Genomic DNA, 22,194 nt, shown 5'->3' with positions numbered 1-22,194 from the left:
TTTTTTTTCATTTGGGGAATGTGGTGACACACACACACAAAATATTTTTAATACTTTTTGGAAATTTTGTATATTATTAAACTTTATATGTAATATATTATAACTTTATAGAAAACTTTATATGCTATTTGTTGCTGCTCTTGAAAGCTATCCCAGTAGCCTCTTTCTTTATTTCTCTACATAATAATTATTTAGTAATGTTCCTTAAAAGCTCAGATGTGCAAATAAAAAATCTTTTAGAACAACTTTTATATAAAAAAAACACAAAAAAATGCACTATCATCTCACTTTGTTTTTATTAACATATTTCATAAATAAGAGCAATATAATGAATTCAAAAACATAGATTTCTGCTCCGATTCAGTCTCATGATCATGAATTCATTTCTTAAGACATTCTTCCTTGAGACTTTCCTTTAAATTAAAACTCATAAACATACATACTTCTCAGAAGTATTTAACACATCAATATACATGCAATGAGTAAGAATGATTTCTGTTAACGCAGAATACATTTATAGCACAGATAAAAATTTTCATTGATACGATGAATTGGTACACATATGAAGGTTAAAATCAAATAGGTGAAATTTTTTATTTTGACAATGAATTGTCAATAAGCACCTTGTCAAAATTGTTCATCATTTCTTTCAGTCAACAAGTAAATTTAGTCCTTTTCTGTCACTTAATCAATTTTGATAGATTAATCGTAGAGTCGATTAATCGATTGATGTTTCGTTAAGTGATGAATGTGTCAAGGTCTGCAAACAAGTTTCTTCATTCTGTCATACCACTTGACAAACAAGCAGATCTGACGTCATAAACATTTCTTTTTTCTTTTAAAGTACAAATCTTGAGACAATTGACAGAAGCATAAAGATCCAGACGGGATTATATTCTTCAAACCTCCGAAGACTTTTACTGGGAACTGCAGTTAGACAAAAAGAAAAGAAAAAGGATTATAAATTCATATTTCACAATTAATTGTAAAAAAATTAATATTTGAAGTTGATGCAATGCGCTATAAGTAGATATAGTTTTTAGGGCATTTAAATAATTAGCTTGCAATATATTGGAACACTCGCTAGTTACTATGGCAGACAGCGAGAACCGAACAAACATTCAAACGCGGATAAAAATTTGATATCAGTTCAATTTTTAATTTTTTGACACGTTTTATAGGACCAGAGGTGATACAGATGCTTATCAAAATAATGGAAACACCTTTGGATAAAAGTGAATTTTAAGAATGCGCTTCGTAAATATTTAAATAAAGTCCTAGTAACCAGTTTTTAATTATAAAAAGTATATATCATGGCAATAGCTTTAAGTTCTATAAGACTTGAATTTATCAAAAGCGTAAAATATCAGACTTCTCAAACTTTGAAAAAGGCTAAACTATAGGAGCCCGACTAGCTGGAGCAACTCTGATAGATACATCTCAGCTTTTAAAAATTTCTAGAGGTACGGTGTCTAAAATCATGACAGTGTACATACAAAGTGACAAGAAAAGCTCGACAAAGCAAAGTAGTGGATAGAAAAAAAGAGAATCTGAGTGAAAAAGACTGATTGAAGGCTATGCCTAAAAAGAAAACAACGGAAGCCAAAGTAACCACAAAGTTCAATTAGCATCTGGATTCTCCAGCATCAATAACTGATGTTAGAAGGCACCTTCATAAACAGAATATTATGGCAGAACAGCAATTCTCAAGCCACTTGTCGCAGATGTTAAGGGTAAACGTCATCTGCAGTGATGCCATAAACCTAGTCGATTGATAAGCAGAAGCAAAATATATGGCCAGACGAAACATTTTTCACACTTTCTCCCACAATAGGATGTGTGCAGAAATCCATTGTGTTTGGAAAACACCTGCAAAATCGTATGATATATTTGTCTCCTTCCGTCTCTTAAGCACGGAGATGGATATGGTATGTTATGGCAACCTTATCTTGGTTTTCTGCTAGCTGAATCTTAACCCTGAAAGGAAGGAAAGAAGTTAGAGAAGTTTTAGCTGACCAAGTCCCTCCTAAAAAACTTTGCTTCTTGAAGGAGATGGAGTTTCCCAGAATGATAATGCTTATATTCATGCAGCGGGATTTGTTCAATGTTGGTTGTATGAACACGAGGATGAAGTGAAATATCTACCTTGGCCCGCACAGTCCCTCGATTTCAATGTAATCGAACCATTATTAGAGCTTTCAGTCTGAAAATCGATATCCTCCACCGACATCTTGGAACTTTCAATATTTCTATTATGAACGGTGCAATATTCCTCTAAACATTATTCATGATTTGTACGATTCAATTCCCAAGTGAATCCAAGCCGTATTGCATAAAGAAGGGGGCTCTAGACATTATTAGTAAAAATTCTTCTATTCTTTTTTGGTGTTTCCATACTTTTAATAATCATCTATAGTTTATCCTTAAGCAGCATTTTCTATATAATAATATTGCAAAAAAAGTTCACGTGATTTCAACGAATTATGAAGTATCGTTGGCAAATAATGCACATAGCTAGCGACAGAATAGACCAATTTATAAGATGTAAGTGAACAATATAACTAGGGAAGCGCAGTTTTCTTAAGTGATTTACTGATTGATAAATATTTAAAAGTGCAACTAGAAATCTGCAGTTGAGGGAAGTAGAGGAAAGCACAAATCTTTGGAGAAAATTGCTTTGTTTTTAGTATTAGTGTTAATTTATCCTGTTTGATTCCTGACTTTCTGATATTTTGTTACACTAATGTAGATTTGTATATAAAGACTTTATGATATGTATTTGTTTGCACATTGAAACTAGATAATGATTTATGTTTTACATAAGTTATTCTCTCTAGTTGCTATTCTACTTGAAAACAAATATAATGACCGATATCGATAAAAAAATCGATACATGTTTTAAGTTCATGCATAATAAATGACACGAAAATTTAAATCAACTAAACTTTTTTTTTTACTCTTGAAGTCTAAATATGATTAAGGGGTTGATATTCGTTGCATAGCTTTTTCTTATTTGGATCCAACTATATGATTTGAGCAGCATGATCAGACCTAGTGCTCGTGCCATAAAATCCAAAATAATAACATTTCTTATTTGGATTGTAATTAACAATATCTTATAATGTCAAATTCTTTATTCATAATACAATCAGATTTAGCAAATTACGATTGAAAATGTTTTCAAAAGAGGTCTATAAATTATTGTCGGAACAACTAAATGGATCAGATAATAGAGTTCATATTTAACATTAATATTTTTCATTAAGCAAAAATATTCCTAATATAATATGTAAAATGATTCTAATTCGAATGTTATATTTAACACTTAACTGTGAACTGAAATATGCGAATAAATCGAAGTATTAATAATATTTTAATGCGCATTCTTGTATTAAACCAAAATTTAATTACTGATATTTAATCATAAATGGAATTAGTAAATTTCGAAGTAATAGGAAATGCTTTTTATAATTACTAAATTTAGGAGCTTTTATATGCTTAAATATATATAAATATATGCTTTTATACCTGCTCCTGTATTAAAATCGACGTGAAGGTCAGACATCTGCTGCTCAGAAATCTCCGCTTCCAAAGCTTCACTGGACATTTTCTTCACTTCAGAGAGTGTAGCCGTACAGCGCAAGCGCATCTCGTTTGTTTGAAAATGTCGATGTTTGACCATGAATCGTAATCTTAATCTCGTTGATATCATACCATCTTTGTAGAAAATTGGCTCTAATGACATCAGATATTCCGGTTTTGCCTTCGAGAAATGGAAGCAAATATCAAAATAAATATGCTTAAGTTCTAAAGGATATTTATTTTTTTATAAGAAATAGCTATTTTTCAAAGAGAATAAAATATTGAACTCTATAGTTCGCAATTATACACACCTCTCTATCGTTGATGTACCAGTGTAATTCCGCTGGAGGTTGAGATTTCGCTGATGTACAATTAATATCAACTATGTCTCCCACACCATATTTGCCTCTACCACCGGTTATTGATGGTCCATCTTTTTGAGTGCCTGTAAAAATATTTGTAAATCAAGGAAATGATACTATATTAAGTGTACTAACACTATGCTAGGTATATCTGGAAAACAAAATCAAATATATTTGTGAAGTTAGCCAAAAATGTTTACTAAATTTAGAGTATAATCAACATTGTTATTTTCAATTATATAGAGTGATCAAAAAGTTCTTCCCTGATACAAAAACATAGCAAAAATTATTATAATTTGGCTTATAATTATTTCAAGAAATTTAAAGGTGGCATAAAAGTTTTAATAAAATTACTTAGGTCAGTAAATGTCAATGCAAACACTTTTGGTAATTCGAGGAATGTCAAGGTGACATTTCCATACTCCCTTAAGTATTGCCCATGATTTCAACTGTCACACTAAACACGGCATCTAAGAGTTTATCAATATCTTCAGTTGGTGTTGGACAATAGTGACCAATTTGAATTCAGGGAGTCACATAAACCATTTAACTTTTTCCATCATTAAAGTCATTGTGATAAAAACCGAAAGCAAAATCAATATTTCTATATTAGCTGTATTATTTGTTGTACTAAAAAGATTAAGAGCACGATGATTCACAGTAAAAATTTTACAACATTGTATTCACTGATTTTTTTCATAATAATTTTTTGTAATCAATGGGAAACTTAATGATATTAAAATAATTACACCATATTTTCATCAATTTCAATTTGTTATTTTTTGATAAAACCAGAATATTACTATTTTATATCCATTGAAAATATTTTGCGAAAAATTAAATACTATGTTGGCTTTGTACTATTAAGATAATTCTTTAGAAACAAATGGCAATTAAATTTTTAATATCTGTATAGTTTATATGGGGAATAATAAACTAAATTTCAAATACTGCAAAACTTTGAAGATAGATTATTCGGGTCATTATGACGTCATGGAACTTGACTCTGTATAGAAAATTCATATTCACAGTGAACAAAGCAGATGCAGGGCCATTAAAATTTCGCACCATTCATGTGTGTTTCAGTTTGATGCTTAAAAATATTTGATTGAGGGAATAATGAGCATTGAGTTATGCATAAAAGACAATAAACTATTGAAAATAAACTATTTTTCTCGGCGAACCAAGTGGTAACCATAGACGATTCGTTAACCATAATACTTCTTATCTAATCTCAAACTGTGTATATAGTAGTTAAATCTAGTCCTAAATTCCTCGAAGCGTTATAAAACAAGAACGTACACATTTCTGTTTTTTTAAGCATGCTTGGCAGTTGTATTTAATAATTATAATTGATTAATAATTTGAACTTAGGAAATTGATATTAACAATTATTCTAAATATCGATCAGCTGAATAGTTGACAATTCTTCTTGGCGATTTAGCTCAGATCGATAACTGTGAAAACATAAAAGCGAAAACATATTCATAGCGAACAGATATTATTGCAACATAGCAAAAATGATATTTACCAAATCCTGTGTAATATGTTCTTTTAGGTGACGTTGAATGATTCGAAACGAGAATTTCTTCGCTGCGTAGGGCGTGCGCTTGAGATATAATGGCTTCACAGACAAGTTTCATTCTCCCTGTCCTGAAATGGTGTGATTTAGCACGAAAATTCAAAATAAGTTCAGAAGTGAAAAGCCCGTCTGCAGATTCTTTTGGTTTGGGTCGAAATATATCTTCATTTCTAGCCTGAAATTCCGAAATGTAAATCATAATTTTTAAAAAAAATCGACATTTAATCATTGAAAAAAAGATTATAAAGCATTTTGCAATCATTAATTGTACTTTTTAAAAATTCGAATATATTGCAGTTAATTTAAAATCTTTGTAATCACATCGAAAACAAATTGAAAAATCTATAATTTGCAAACGATTTACAGATTTTGTGTCTATTGCTAACAAAGGATAGAAACGATATCTACTTTCCCCCCTTTTTCACAAAACTAAATTTATCGATTACATAGATTATTATTTGAACCCTCAGAGAGTTCTGCATTTATCTGAATAATGGATTATAGTGGCAAAGACAATGATTGTAAATCATTAGTGTTTCATTTTTCAGATCATATACCAAATTTTATTTGTCTAGCTCAAAGTATTTTTGAATTATCTTTGTCACTGACATATAGATGGACTGAGAGACAGACATGCAGAGGAGCTAAAAAGGTGTTTGTCGAGCTACAAAGGGATATAGAACGTGGGGATTCGTCAAAATCTCGAATTCGAATTTTTGACAATTACAATATGTTCCCTATATAATATTTCCCTTCTTGGTTTCATGATCAGACAGAAAGAGAAAATAATTTTATTTTTATTCTGTTTAAGTAAATGGCATTTCTGAATTTGTCATTTGCGAATTATTATTTTCCAAGCTATTTCAGAATTCTAATTCATCTTATACTTAAAATTCTGAAGTTTCTCCTTTAGTTAAAATTATTTTAATTAGTTAAGTCTTGAAATTTTAGAATTCTTAATTATTTCTAAAAATTGTAATGTTCTTTTGTATAATAATTAGGAGCATTTTAAGGTTTGTTATAATAATTTTGAAAATGCGAAATGGTCACGTGCAGGTTATTTTTAATTGTTTTAGATTTTTTTTTCTTTTGCAACTATTACAAATCTCAACATCCTGCGTAGCTTAAAACATAATTATATCAAATTAGATAAAAATAAGGATGAGAAAATTCATTATCGAAACTTACTTCCTGATCATTGATCCACCATTTCAGGAACGCCTGCGGTCGAGAAGGAGAGGATATGCAAGTGACATTTACCATTTCTCCTATCCCATATTGATTCTTTACCCCAACTATTGCAGGAGGGGAACTTGGATTAACTGGAAAAATATCAGAAAGGACTATTAATGAAAATTTGTTTTAGACTAATTTGATTTTCCCTTGAAGAAAATCCCGTCCAGTGATTATATGATGAAAAGACCAGCATCATCTAGGATGATGCTTTATTCTACATGAAGATACGAAACACAAGTAAAAAACACATATGAAACATATTATAGTTTGTAAGAATAAACAACACAAAATCAGCAAATTGTTATTAAATAGCCACAAATACATAAGACATTGGTCAGGACTCTCTGAAGAACAACTGCTCTACTAATCCTTCTCTCAACTCGGTTCACTCTTCTATTGTGACCGCTATATTCTTACTGCTCAATCAAATGTCATCGGATTTGATATGAGTTCGATTATGGAGCTCTTATTTACATACAAATGCTTCAATATCGTCATTATTTATCTTTGTTCTATAACAAAAAACAATTCTTTATTTCTCAAATGAAATTTCACTGGTGCTTATAATTATGCAAATACCTTCTCAGATTCAATTATGTGCTCAATTAGTACATTCGCAGTAGTTTACAGATGAACTAGCCTAGATATAGCCCTATGAATTCGAATTCGCCCCAGAATGCCTCATTTGATAAGGCCATGACTCGTACGCTTTCGGGTTCATGTTTCAAATTTAAGGGTGGTAAGAATTCGCGATTATGTACTCTGTGGGTTGCTGATATCCCTGACAGTGACTAATCCGCAGTTTCTTATGACATTCTGCCGGAGTTGGGAACAAAATGATTGGAAGACAATAGCTATGGACATGAAACATTTATCAGTATAAGAAAAGAATCAGTAAAGATTGCAATTTCCTAATATATTTTATTACGGTTAGCATAATCCAGTTCTTTTTAAATATTTTTATAGGTAAGATATTACCGCATTGAAGAAAATACAGTCGAATCTCCATGGCCGAATGGTCATGGCGCTGGTCTGATAATCAAGAGACCCTAAGTTCGAATCCCGCTAGAGACAATGCGCTTCATAGTATATGTAAATATTTAATCCCTTGATTTTATTTTTCCTTTATTTCATGTTCCAGATGATACTGAAAATTTCTTTAGTTTACCAAACAAGTGTTCTGGACTTTTCTTACTGTCTCCAGAAAAGTATTCTGGAACTTTCTCTGCTAGTATAAAAGCAGAAGATTTGTCAGTCACTGTATTCTCAGTTCAGAGTTGAGTTAATAAATTGGTTTAGCTCTACTTCTTGTGTGTCTCATTGAGTCCTACGCTAAAGTATCTACGTGGCAATATAAAGAACTTCTAAATTGTTTTTGGAAAAAATTTCAAAGCTCTTTCTTCGCTGTTTGTTTATTTTTAATGACATTGTTTATTTAAATTTTTTTCCGAAATACTTTTATATACATATAATAGCCAAATTATGACCAATCGTTTATTCAATTTATCATGTTAAGTTTATTGCTGTATTAAATAAAATAAATTAGAAGCTATAAGATTATCTCAACTTTTCACTATTTGCACATTTTATATTTTATTATCATCATATTTTAGGGAAATATGCTAATTGTCAAATATATAGTTCATGTAAACTAGGAATGAGATTTGGAAATAAAGTAAAATTTGATGTATTCAATTTTAATTAAAAACAAATCAGAGTATAATTTATAGAATGCATTATCCTCTTTTGTATTTTTTGACATTATTATGCAGCTTCCTTCAATAAAAACAATGGATGGTGGGAATAATATGTTGTTCAAATTTGATTACATTTGGATTAACAAATTTTCTTAGAGCGGAATTTCAAACACATCGTCTTATTTTACAGCCACCTTTTATTTTTAAATATTATATTTTACTCTGATTTATTCATTTTAAAAGTTTAAACTGAAAATGCGTATTTAATAAAGAGACGTCTATAAATTTCCAAATGTTACCTTTTTAACTAAGATAATGAGAAGAAAACCATTTTTTTTTCAAGCGATTGCGATACGAAAGAGGCTCTAATAATGGATAAAGAAGAAGAAAGAACCAGACACTCTTCTTAATTCAATTCTTCTGCCTTGAAGAACCAGCTAATTAATCATTTAAACTAATTATTTTAAGTAAAGATCGCAGATTCTCTTGAAAGAATTTTAGTATTTAATTAATGTTGAGACATTTTCTAAATTGCTTTTAGCCTGAAATGAGTAAAGTTGTTACTAAACAATCGTACCATTTTAATTTAAGACATGGTTAAATTAAAATTTTCGAATTGATTCCATGATATTGAATTTAAAATAGTTTCGGAAAAATTGCTTTCAACTCTTAATTAATTTTAAAAAATAGAAATGAAAGAGTTAAAGAACATAAGGTAAATTAAATCTCTCGACTCCATTAAAAGATTAAATGAAACGTTATGTTTATATAGATCTCTTTAGAGAATCGTTCAAAGGACCGTTTCTAAGCGATATACTACAATCGAATCTTGATTTAAGATGTATAAAAATATTTATTTTCGCCAACAGTATAGAGGTGCATGATTACATTTCATAATATTCCATAGTAATGGTTTTCTAATTATGTTTATTTTGTAAAGCATTAGAAATTTATTAGAACTAAAACTTTAAAAATTTCAATTTTTAAACTGTAGTACATTTTCAAATATTTAGCAATTTTAAAATAAATAAAAATTATTACGGTTATGCGTATAGATATATAAGTATGTATGTTCCATATCTCCTCCTAAATAACTAGGTCGAATTCAATCAAGCTTTAAAAGCTTACTATTTAGGAGAAGAGAAAGAATACTTCAATTTTATAAGTTCAAATATTAATCAAATATTTAATTAATTATACAAAAATTTAAATTTCTCCACAGTAATTCCAGGAGGAATTATTCCATAAGAAATAGTTTCCAAGTGTTTTAAAATTCAAAATTTTTCCATTTCAGTGATATCAATTTCATTTCTGCACAATATAATTCTTCAATTGGAATTAATTAAATAAACCTAAACACATTCAAATTAATGTTTTAAACTAAACTATCAATATTTTGTAATTTTTTTTACTTTAGGATCCATTATTTAACAGGCTTTTCATTAATTTCAAAGAAAGAAACAATTTAATATCATGCCTAAAAGTATCTGAAACTGAGACGCAGAAATCGCTAGAGAATAAGTGAAAAACATTTTTGACGGCAGCAACGATTTCAGTTAACAAAAATTACCACCATTTTATGGTTAAACGTTATATAATTTCAACAATACCAATTTTAGTTTTGTGCAATTTTTCTTTCATTTGTTATCAATGCTTTACAAACTTTAACGCAGATGGTTTCGAAAGGAGGAATTTTGTAAGCGCTCTCTTGGTGGCAACATTCAGACTTTGAACTACTCTACCATATGCCGCTTACATCTCTTTTTTATATCAATAAATACTATTTGTAAATGGTTTAGTATTTTGTAATATTTTATGCAAATGGAGTTTTTACATTAAAAATATTTTACATGAAAGTAATTTAGTTTCGAGCAACGTGAGGTATATCAACTAGCATACATAAAATCATAATAAATATTGTACCTTTCTAAAATGTTTATTTCAAAACTTATAAAAATAGAGTCAATTATCGTTAACGAATAAATTATTATATTTTAAATGTATTAGTTGCAATTTATACATATGATTTTTTTAAATGAAACCGTCGTAATTAGATAAACTTGACTGAGCAGATATTGAGATGTTTGTTAATAGAAATTATACTTTGTCTATATTTATTATGTACACGGAGAAGATTCAAAAACTCTTTTTGACAAAACCAAATCATTCATCTAAATTCTTCATTTATCTACGTTGCCACATTTTGAATTAATCACGTTTACATACATGTTGATGATATATCAAAATGTATGTAAAAACGATAGATGGTCAACTTTTTGACAGATTTGGTTCGAAACTGAATACGACGAGTCTACGCTATACATGCTTAAATGTTATATAAATTTTTAGATAGATTCCTATAGGAAGATATCTATTGTAAAGAATATATATATATATATATATATATATATATATATATATATATATGTGTGTGTGTGTGTGTGTGCGTGCGTGCGTGCGAGCTTATAATGCTTTTCCAGTGTTGTGGAGAAGATAACTAGATTATTTTATTTGGATTTTAACCAGCCTGAAATATGTTTAAGAAATGTAAAAACCTTGGATGAGTTCGTAACTGGGTTATCTTGCTCAAAAGAGATGGAAACGGTGTAAAAGGGTGTTGAAATTTTCATTTCACTATAACTGCCTTAATATTGAAGATAAGCAATTAAATTAAACCATCCAAATTAACTGCTCATTAAGACGAACAACTTTTGTATTTCAAGATTTTTGATAGCTGCAATTGCTTCGAAATTGAAAGCTAAAAAGTGATTTTTGAATGATAATTCTGACTGTGTCTGTCATCAACAATTTATGTTGCCAGTTTCGAAAGAAAAATGAAATAAAACGTCTAGTTTTTTTATATTTTTATTTTTATTTTACATAGTTTGAAGTCGTTTAAGTGCACGCAGAGTAAAGATTAAAAGCTTGAATAAAGTTAATTAAATAAAAATAAAAGAGGAGAAAGGATTTAATGCAACATTATATAAGCAACGATCAGCTTAAAATTTTCCAGAAGCTGAGCGCATTTTAATTCTTTATACATTTTTTTAAAAAATGAGCATCATTATTCTCGTTATTGCGATCAACCAATTTACTATCTGGATATCAGTTATCTTGCAAGAACGCAAAAGAGTTTGCTGCTGAAGTATTGAATTACATTTTGCAATCTTCATTATATAAAGTAATGTTTTTAATAAAATTCTGCATATTTTGTGCAATAAACCAGTTTTGTTATTTAAATGCATTAATTCTTGCGAAACTTTAGTTTATTTGATGGTCCTTTGGTTTGATGTCTGCGGAATTATTAAGAGCATAGTAAATTAAAAAGTATAGTAACAATAAAACAGTATAATTGTGGCTTTAACCTAAGTATGGATGCCTTTATTAACCGGCTCATAGTGATTAACCGGCAAAAAAGATCCGCGAATCCTAAAATTTGCTAATCGCATGCAGTTAATACACATGTGCCTTAGAATATTTTTAAAAAAACTGATGATGAATATCCTTTTACTCCAATTAATATTTATAACTTAAATATTTAAATGAGTAACAAACAAGATTTTAAATCCTATATTTATTAAGAAAAGCAGATAATTTTTTCAGTCAATATAAATGAAAAATCAAATGATAAATTCGAACTTTCTATCATAAAACACAATTATTTGCATTTAATTGAAAGAAGAATATTTATAAGCGATAATTAATTTCTTGGAATATGTTTAAAATGCATGAGAAAGGGGAAAGATTTAGACCCAAGCGATGGCAACACGCATGAGAGTGACGTGATGGCGCTCACTTTTTCCCCACAAGAAGTAGAAAATTGAAAGAACTTTGCGCAGTACGAAAAACGGCCGCCTTATGATTTTGTTATGTTTTAATTTGTGTAAAAGGCAGACAGCCTCACTTTTTCATTATTTTAAGTGTTGTGGCCATCCTAAATGTTGTGCCAGTCCCTTTAATTTTTAATGAAACAATATTTAAAAACGATCAAATTCTCATCATTATTGGTTGTTAGATCAACACTCAAACCCACATGGATAAATTTTAAATTCTTTCTAACTAATATGAACTTTTGGCACTTTCTAGAATAATATTTTCCAATAATATAAACTTTGCAACAAGACTCGATTTGTACATTATTTTCATAATATTTGTATTTTGACATTATTTATTTTACAATAAATACATAATTTTTCGATTGCAGTTTAAACATTACCTATGGTTGCTTCGATATGTAATATTCCAATTTTACTTTATCGCATTCGAAGTACAGAGAAGGTATCTTCAAAAAAATTCAAACTGGAGATTTTGATGAAATCTTCGTTTTGAAACTCCCTGAGCACGAAAAACACATTTTTGGCATTATGGTTGTCTGTTTGTGAATCTTTCTGTGACGAAGATAAGTTAAAAGCGTTTTGAGGCAGACAAGTAAAATTTCATGTATCTTCTTTCCAACAAATTTGAAGATTTCTATGAAATGTTATGCCAAATCTGTTCCGAGGAAGCCTGTCCGACTATTAGAGTAAAAATGGACTTAATAATTAAAAAACGCAAAGAGCTATGTAAATAAAACTTAGTACACAGATTTAATATTTAAAATAAAGATTTGTATCAATTTTTGAACAAAATCTATCAAGCGGTTGACCATCTGCCTTTCCTTTCTTATGCATATAAATGCAATAATACATAAACGCGCTGACTTAAACCAATGAAATTCGTTATATTGTCTTCTCATTACAATTGTTGTTCCGTCTCAAATTTTGATGCGAGTTGGTCTGCAAAAAGACGTCCAAAACACCTATTCTCAAAATAGATTCAGTAAAAATGGTAGATTCATTCCAAAGATCTGTAATTTGTAACTTCTTAGCATGATGCTAGCAAACGCCTTTCAATGCATTCGTGGTCTTATCCAAGGTTCATAATTCTATGCAGAGATGGTGGTGGTGGGGAATTCATTGAAGAATATCCGAAAAAGTGACGGGAAGACTCAACCCGTGAGGTTTTATCTGAGGATTGAAAGGCATCTGATTATAGTAACTTAAATGAAAAGAATTCTACTTTTGCGTTCCAACTTGCAGAGAAGAATTATTTTTTAAAATTTATATAACAGTTTGCATTTAACTTAACTACTTGCACTTCGGACTGGCAATCTTCTTGAGAACTAATTAGGTTCAAAATTCGAGAGAAATCTATCAATACGATGTAAACACCACATATAAAATTTTGTTATTTTAGCTCAAAATGTTAAGGAGTTACCTTGTCACAGAGAGGCAGGTAACTAAAACTATAGTCCTAAAACAGATTCCCCCTTATTAGATTTCGTTCAAAATTTGAAAGAATTCTATACATTTGGCATGAAAACAATATACGACACTTGACACGCCTTTATAAAAGCGTTTTTCTGTTAACGTGTTCTCATACAAACGAAAGAAATAATTCCAAAAAACGTGTTTTTTGGACTAAGAAAGTCTGAAACGTGAAAATTAGTCAAAATACCGAGTTCAAATTTTTAACAATCAAGAAACTTTTTTTTTGTATACTTCATAGGCAAAAAAGAAAAAGAAGGAAAGAACAATGTATATGAATGGTAAAAATGCCTATCAAATTACCGCGACGATATAAAGGTCTTTTAGTTGCACTGAAATGATCCATAAAAAGAGTCGGGATTTTAAATAAAATAACGTACTAATCAAAAAGTGATTTTCAAGTTATTTCTTTATACATTATCTGGTATATATATTCTGGTATAACGTTTTTAGTGTCTTAATTTTATATCTTCAGAATATTTTAATTCTTATCATTTCTAAATTTAGAGATTAAATAAGAATTAAGTTAACATCAATTAAATTACTTAATGCTGTTAGTTTATAATTGCAATTTAATAAAATGTTGCAAAGTTTATGGTAAGAGTAATTTAAGAATAATTTTTAACACTTTGAAATATGCTAACAATCATGACTAGAATGGAATATTTCAGGTGGGAAATTGTCACGAGTATTACATGCTTTGATTGTCAAAAACAAAACTAAAACTTCAGAAGATTGCAAATATTAGTTAATTCTTTAGAAAAACAGATTGAAACAAACACCAGAACAGAGAGTTTTTTTTTCTGTCTTTCTAAATTAAAAATGATATAAAAACATAGTTCTAGAAAATGACTCAAGTCGAAAGGTGGTAAGAAAGCACACCTTGAAAAAAAACTTGCAAATAGATAAATCTATCTATCTATACTTATATATAAAGCTCAATGTGTGTTTGTGTGTATGTATTTTTGGCGCTCTACAGGCCAGACCGTTTAACCTACAGCTACCAAATTTGGTACATGTATACCTTGGAGGTCGGTAATGTGCACCTGGGGTCCCTTTTTTGAATTTTTAATTAGAATTTTAATTATTAATTAAAAACTAACTTTCCCGCCAAAAAAATCATTTCATTTTGCCCACTGCTAAATGAGTAAGGCTTCAGCATTTTTTTCTCCCAACAGTAATGAGGCTAGGGTTAAATGTTTTTCGGCGGATTATTTCAAACGATTCTGTTTATTTTCTTAATGTTTTATGCATTTAAAATTAAACATTGTTAATTAATCCATGTTTCAAATTCATTCTGAAGTACTTTTGAATTAAAATAACACAGAATAAAGGAAATTAAAAATGTATAATCTGCATAGCGTTACCCCAACTGGCGTAGAAAAACTCACGCATTTACGTTACCGTAACTGGCGTTGAAAATTCACGCATGCGCATTGTGTTCTGATTGTTGACATGACAACCATTATCAACGGATGATTTAAATTCTTTTTAGGTTAGTTGCATGCTTTTGTAATTAAATTGTATTTATGTTAGTTATATATTTTTTGTATATGCTTATAGTTTTAAGTACATGGTTTTTTAAGTAGTTTTTTTAACCTGTTTTCAACCGATTATTTTAAACGATTCGTTTTATTTTCTTAGTGTTTGATGCCTTTAAAATCAAACATTGTTAATTAATCGATCTGCTCATGATGAATCTGAGAAAATTTTGTTGACAAATTCTTCAGATATTACATAAATTAAGAAAGATATTCTTTAGTGCCCATAAAGTTTAAACACTCAGTGACTCTGTTTTCAGTAATCATATTATAAAAAAATGCTTTGTTTCAGTAAAAAAATATTATTATTTTAATTGCAACTTAATCTTTCTACTCTAATTTAAAGCATAAATTCTACGCGAGCTAACAGAAAATTAGAGATATACATATTTCGATATGGCTTTATAATATTATGAGTGAATTATATGACTATTAAAATTTGAAGTTTTAAAATATTTTAATGACGAAGCAATTAAAATGGGAGTTCCTTAAAATATTTAATTATTAAAATTTTTACGTGCATTAAGATTGGCGAACCGGCTGGTCGCCAAAGGCGGCTAGCAAATAATAATTAAAAAAACACTGAGAAAATGTCATATATACAGTTTGCGGCACAAAAACTCGGATAAAGTTATTATATCTTAGAATAGAAGCTAATTAATTTCTCTTTAATTTTTGTTCATTTCTTTTTGCTTACCACTTCAATTATAACATATTTTATAATGCATCTTTTTGTTTATGTAGTTTTTTGGATTTTTTACGATGCCAAGCAAAAAGATACGCTATTTTAGAGCTGTTTAATCAAGGAGAACGACAGTATGAAGTCGTTTGTTTATTTACTGTGCCTTGGCAAACATTGTCTGATGCAATCTATCGCTCCAAAGAGCTTGGCAATTATGGTCACAGTCCAGGAAGTGAAAAAAAAGTATGGTGAACACTTTCAATAGCCGTATGCCATCAAAAAGCGAGTTTAATGAAATTCGAGGGTTTCTTTGAGAAAGATCACCCGTGAACTGGAAATAAGGGACCGATGAGTGCAACGAATGGCGAAAACAGTGCTTTCACTGAAGCCTTACAAGTTCCAAAAAGCCCAGCTTCTCACTGAAGAAAACAAACTCGTGCGGCTCCAAACAAGCCAAAAACTTGAAATGGACCGCAATTCAGCGATGAGAAACATTCCTTTTCATTAATGAGAAGCTCTCTACCTTTCAAAAGCCAGTATAACGACTAGAATTATAAGATCTAGTCTGTAGACGCTCCAAGCACTTCAGCAATTTTTGAACATTGCAAAATTCCAAAGTCGCTCATGGTGTGGGGCGTAATTTGCGCAAACGGCAAAACATCTCTCGTTTTTGCGGATGAGGGCTTGGAAATAAATCAAAAAGTGTACCAGTGGGACATTCTAGAATCTGTTATATTTCCGTGGGCCAAAATGCACTTCGGCAATGTAAAGTGGTAGTTCAACAAGACTCCGCTCTAGCTCACAAGTCTAAAAAGACAGAAGAGTGGTGCAAGGCGCATTTTCTGGAGAGTGTGCACAGTACAAGAAGAATCTCAATTCCATGAATACAGTGTATGGTCCATTTTATGTTTAGGGCTTGCACTAAACGACATAAAAGTCTGGACTCTCTAAAACAATGGCTTCTGAGAGAATGAGATAGATTAAAGGTAGAAGACTTGCGGCCCTTTGTTAAAAATTTCAATAAGCGTTTGCGCCTCTGCATCACTGTAAAAGCTGACCACTTTGAAACAACTTAAATTTATTTATTAGTAAAAGTCTATTCTTATTATTATTTGTTATATTTTATTAATTTATTTATTTTAATCACGTTATATTAAAAATTGTTTGTCCGGGTTTTTCTGCCGCACCCTCTAGATGATTTCTACAGAAAATTGACACTGAAAAAATGGCTTAATCATATTGGGGCTAGAAAATATTGTTACGAATTTTTAATATTGTTTCTCTGCGCAATAAGTTTCATGATAAGGAAGATTGTTTTATATATAGTTCAAGCAGATCTGAATGGATGTCGGATCAGTGTCCTCGGACTTGGCAACTAACTATATGTCCATTTAGCGACGAATTTGGTGACAAAAATAATGGATGCTGAATATTCGAGAGCCTTGGCGATTCAACGTTAAGAGTTGAGTTTCGCATTCAACTTAGAAGCATCCTTGTTTTGTAACAGAAAATGTACAAAGCCAAGAAACAGACTTGAATTCAATCAATATTGATTAAGTCAGTTGAACTCAAGCTAATATTTGAGTGATATCTTTCTGAGCATTTTATACTTTTTTTTGTTGCGATTTACTTGGCAATCATTTGGCGAAGAACTTGGTGATAAAAATATTGGATACCGAATATTCCAGAATTTTGGTGATTCTTCAATTGGGAATCGAATTTCGTGATCATTTTAAGTACCTCTTTGTTCTGTCTCAGAAATTATACAACGACGTGAGATGGAACTGTAGTCAATCAGTAATGAGTTAATGAGTTGAGCACAAGCGAGAAGTTGAATGAAATATCTCTGAGCTCTTTGTGCTGTTTTATCCATTATTATTATTATTTTTGGTGATTGTTTATTATAATTGTTTTTTTCTGGTTATGTGCTACTAATTAGTTCAAGTATTTTTTGATAATGTGAATCCGTTTTATCGTATAGAATAACGCATCTTTTATTTTTACTTAACCTATTTTAGTATTACATCGAACAACCCATGGACCGATTTTGAAATATTTTTTTTTCATTATAATATTTTATCAAACTATGAAATGCTGTATTATAGTATTTAGAATGTGTGTTAGTATCGTGTATTCTATAGAATGATAAAATATTTCAAATTATTAAATTTATTTTAAAATTTTTAAGATTTTTAGATTTTTAAATTTTTAAAAATCTAAAATTATTTGAATGAATGATGCAGATGAGAATATGATTTAAAACATTAATAAATGAAAGTCATTAAAAGATTTTAGCTACATTATACGTACCGTAAATCCTCATCTCACTTTCTCCCTTAACTGTTCTGAAAAATGGTGCTTCTGTAGAAACTTCACATCGGTAAGTCCCTTCTGAATGAACATCAGTCTTGTACATGAAAATATAGCCTTCTTTGCACCATCCAAGCTATAGGAAGAAAAAAACACTTTATTGAAGATTTTTAAAACTATATAAAGCCTTAATAGAAGCAATGGAAATGCAACCCTGCCGCTTCTAAGACCATGACGGCTTGGGCACTATTTTGTACTTTTACCAAAGAAGAGCTTTATTATCTTGGGAAAGAAACCAAATAATCCAATTAAATTTCATAAGAAAAAACAAAATACTGTAAAAAAATGTATCAGCAGTTTTATTGACTTAAATTGTTGAAAAAGAGGTCCCCTAATTGAGCATCTGGATATGTTACCAGTTAAGAAAAAGGAGGAATGAAAATTTTTAACACCGATGTTCCTCATTTAAATAAAAACTATTAATGTGAGAAGTAAAGTTTGAAATAGATAATTGTAAGTATTAAATATACCTAAACAATGAGATGTTCAACGTTATAATAGTTTAATTTTGTCAGGTGTAAATTAAAAAAACTACTAATTTGAGAAAAAAATATTTTTCATTTTTTTTTTCTTTTAGAAATTTAACTTTGGTAAAACAAAAAGGATATTGAAAAATGACTATAAGCACTTTTTTAACTATGAGAATTTTAGGACCAATAATAATCCTAATTTAGAAGTTTCATTTAACAGTTTCATATGATTTTATAATAGACATTTTTCAGAAGAAAGCGATGGAAATTAAAAAAAAAAAAGCCTTAGTTTGTGAACTGATTGATTCTTAAAAAAACATTAAAAAGTAATATTCGCGAGTTTAAAGATATTGGGAAATTAAGTGAGGCTTGAAAATTGAGAAAAAAAAGTTTAAATAATTTTCCTCCGTTTTTCTTGAAAATCGACCATTATTATAAAATAGTAAAATAATACTTTTTAGAATAGGAAGCTTTTCAGTCTTTGAATTCTGACTTATAAAATGTTCTTTTACTACTTTTGACTCATAGACAGTACTTATTTTCTTTATTTTTTATAATAAAGTTGAAGTTTTTAAATAAGTAATGCAGATGAAGATTTGGTAAATTTAGCATTTATTTCCTTCTATATAACACATATTTAAGTGAAGTTCAGAAATTTCACTCAAATAAATAAAATAAATAAAAAAGAAATGACAAATATTTTCCAAAACGGTACTGTACTTCTGACTTAATAAAAATATAATGCTTAAATCTCATTCCATAGGCCCATTTAATATCAACAACATGTTAATTCATTGTTTCTCCCTCAGGATTATACTTTTTTTATTTAAATGCAAAAAACCATTGTTAAAACATCTATTTTCCACCCCCTCTTTATCCGGTGATATATCCGAATTCACACTTAAAATCTTATTTTTGAAAATGAATCCAACAATTTAAGCTTATAAAAATTCTGTTACATATTTTTGGGAAAATGGTAACGATTTTACGAGTAGGAGTATGGAGTATTATATTATAATGGTATCTTGTATATCTCCAACAGATTTATCTTTAATCTTCATAGGCATACCATACTGGAGATTTCAAGCAATTAAAAATCAGACAACGACTAAAAAAGTTGTGGGCTGTAATTCATATGATAGCTCTTTAGCAATAACTTATATTGTGATTTATACCAAATACAATGCTTTAATTTAAAAGCAATAACACTTTTGGGACCATATCTTCGTATCTTTAGAGCCTATAATAGCTTTTCTGCATCGAGTACGTGAATAGAATAAATAATCAGTTGTGTCTTTTGTACTTTTAATATTTGAAATTAAGGGCGTTTTCGTCGGTTTAATCCATTTTCCGCTTACGTCAAAAGCTGCTCATCTTCAAACACACCTACCTATCCCACAAAGGAATTCATAAATAAGGCTTCTATGAAATTTATCTGGTGTAAAAATTGTCTGTATTGTTTGTCTGTTAAGTCTAATTTAGAAGAAGGGAGTGCAGAGCGCTAGGGATACTAGTAATATCTAATTTAAGTAACAGTTTACCTATATCTTAGTGCCTTTATACCTTCCCGTAAACGTAGTGTAGAGAAAGTAAAATAATCGCCAAAAATTTCGAAATCGAGGTTTTGACGAATCTTTACGTTTTAGACTTCCCTGAACTCGAACACAATTTGGGAAAATGTCTGTCAGTCTGTGACAAAGATAACTCGAAAACGCTTTGAGCTAGACAGATGAATTCGGTATACGGTCTTCACATTACATTTTCAAATTTCTATGAAATTTGTTCAGAGAATGTTTTTTTTTTGTACGGCTGTTCTAATGTATTTTAACGCGATAGCTACAAAATTAGAAGGCCTAGATAGATAAGATTAGGTACACAGATGTAACATCTATAATGTAGGCACTTGTCAAAGTTTGAGCCAAATTTAAGAATTGAATTTCTGCCGTCTGTACTTTTAGAAACATGTAAACGCGATAACACAAAAACATAATGACTTAAATATGTCAAATTCGATACGAGATTTTGTGACTACAAGTGAGTTATTGTAATTGTGTTATTGTGATGTGAGTTATAGTGTTGCTATTGTGTTAAATCTTTGTTCCAATCTGTTGAGAAAAACGTGTCTAAATCACAAATTTTCCGGTACCATTAACCTCAGGCCAGGGATTAATCGCCAAAAAACGCGCCAAGGCTAACATGATAGATTCAGTAAAAATGCTAATTCACACCAAAAGTTAATATTTCATAATTATTGTATGATAATGCCATGCAAGGGAATCTCTGGCATGACAAGTTTATTAGGCAGTTTGTGAAGAAGTTTCATGAAATCACTCCAGTTGGTTTAGTGTAGCATGAAAATTAGATTTAATACAATTCAAGGCAATTTTAATTTCTTATGAAATTTATAATAACAAAGAGAAAGCCTATTTTTGATTCTCTACTTCATATATGACATTTTAATGTTTTATCTGAATCTTTTCTTTTAAACACTCATTTCATTTCATTTTTATTTGTTATTAGCTCCTTTTCTTGACCAGTTAGTTCTCCAAAAATTCTGCTTTCGTTTAGCTTCAAAAAAATTCTTGTGCATAGTTTAATATTCATGATTCCCACTCGAGAATATATTAAACATCAAATTGAGACAGATATTCAAGCCGTGCAACTTTAACAATCTTACACCTATTCTAATCATCTTGCTTATGAATCTTCCCAATAGAGACGAATTTTGTAATATCACAATGATTAAAATCGTAATTCCCCGGTAGATCTATCTTTCACTTTCACGATATTGTGAATTTATTTTTTTATTCGCCATGTGAATTACAAAAATTAAAGAAAAATTCATCTTTAATTTATCACAATTAAGAAAATCCCACGATTAAATATTTGATGACACCATGAAAAGAATTTCAATTTCGGGTCAAATATGTCTCCTATATTTAGAAATTATATATATATATATATATATATATATATATATAATTTTAAGATGGTATAAAATCGTTTTTGTGTTATAGCAACTGTGAGAGTTCGCTAAAATTCCACTTAATATTGAATTATGATGGATATGCTGAATTGCTCATTATTGCTACAAGTGTCAAAGATATGCCCAGTTATTTTGATAAAGTTCATCAATTTGTTCATCTATAGCGTGGATTCCATTCTATGCATAATTGTGGATAGAAGAATTTTGAATAATTGTGAAATGGATTACATCCATCAAAAAAGTTTAAATATTTTAGTAATTGCAAATTTAAAAAAAAAATTAATTTTAATTAAAAAAAACTTAAATATCTCAATAATATAAAATGAAAAAAATAAAAGAATAAAAAATTTATAGATGATTCTAACGTCTTGTCTGTAAAA

The 22,194-nt window shown here is 29.6% G+C and overlaps 1 protein-coding gene across 1 annotated transcript in view; it reads right to left on the bottom strand.

Moving 5' to 3' along the window:
- Window positions 1–359: 359 nt before the first annotated feature.
- Window positions 360–22,194, bottom strand: part of LOC129961839 (uncharacterized) — a 115,062-nt gene continuing 93,227 nt past the window's right edge. Inside the window, exons 3-8 of the mRNA XM_056075422.1 lie at window positions 18,299–18,434; window positions 6,715–6,848; window positions 5,476–5,701; window positions 3,894–4,027; window positions 3,529–3,763; window positions 360–927 (exon numbers count right to left, since the gene is read on the bottom strand). Of these exons, the coding sequence (XP_055931397.1) occupies window positions 839–927; window positions 3,529–3,763; window positions 3,894–4,027; window positions 5,476–5,701; window positions 6,715–6,848; window positions 18,299–18,434 (954 nt within the window). The 3' untranslated portion in view covers window positions 360–838. The remainder of the gene's footprint in view (window positions 928–3,528; window positions 3,764–3,893; window positions 4,028–5,475; window positions 5,702–6,714; window positions 6,849–18,298; window positions 18,435–22,194) is intronic.

This window comes from Argiope bruennichi, chromosome 2, assembly GCF_947563725.1.
Source record: "Argiope bruennichi chromosome 2, qqArgBrue1.1, whole genome shotgun sequence".
Lineage (NCBI taxonomy): Eukaryota > Metazoa > Arthropoda > Arachnida > Araneae > Araneidae > Argiope > Argiope bruennichi.
Note: the sequence above shows the minus strand (reverse complement) of the source record. Positions and strands in the feature narration are given on the sequence as shown.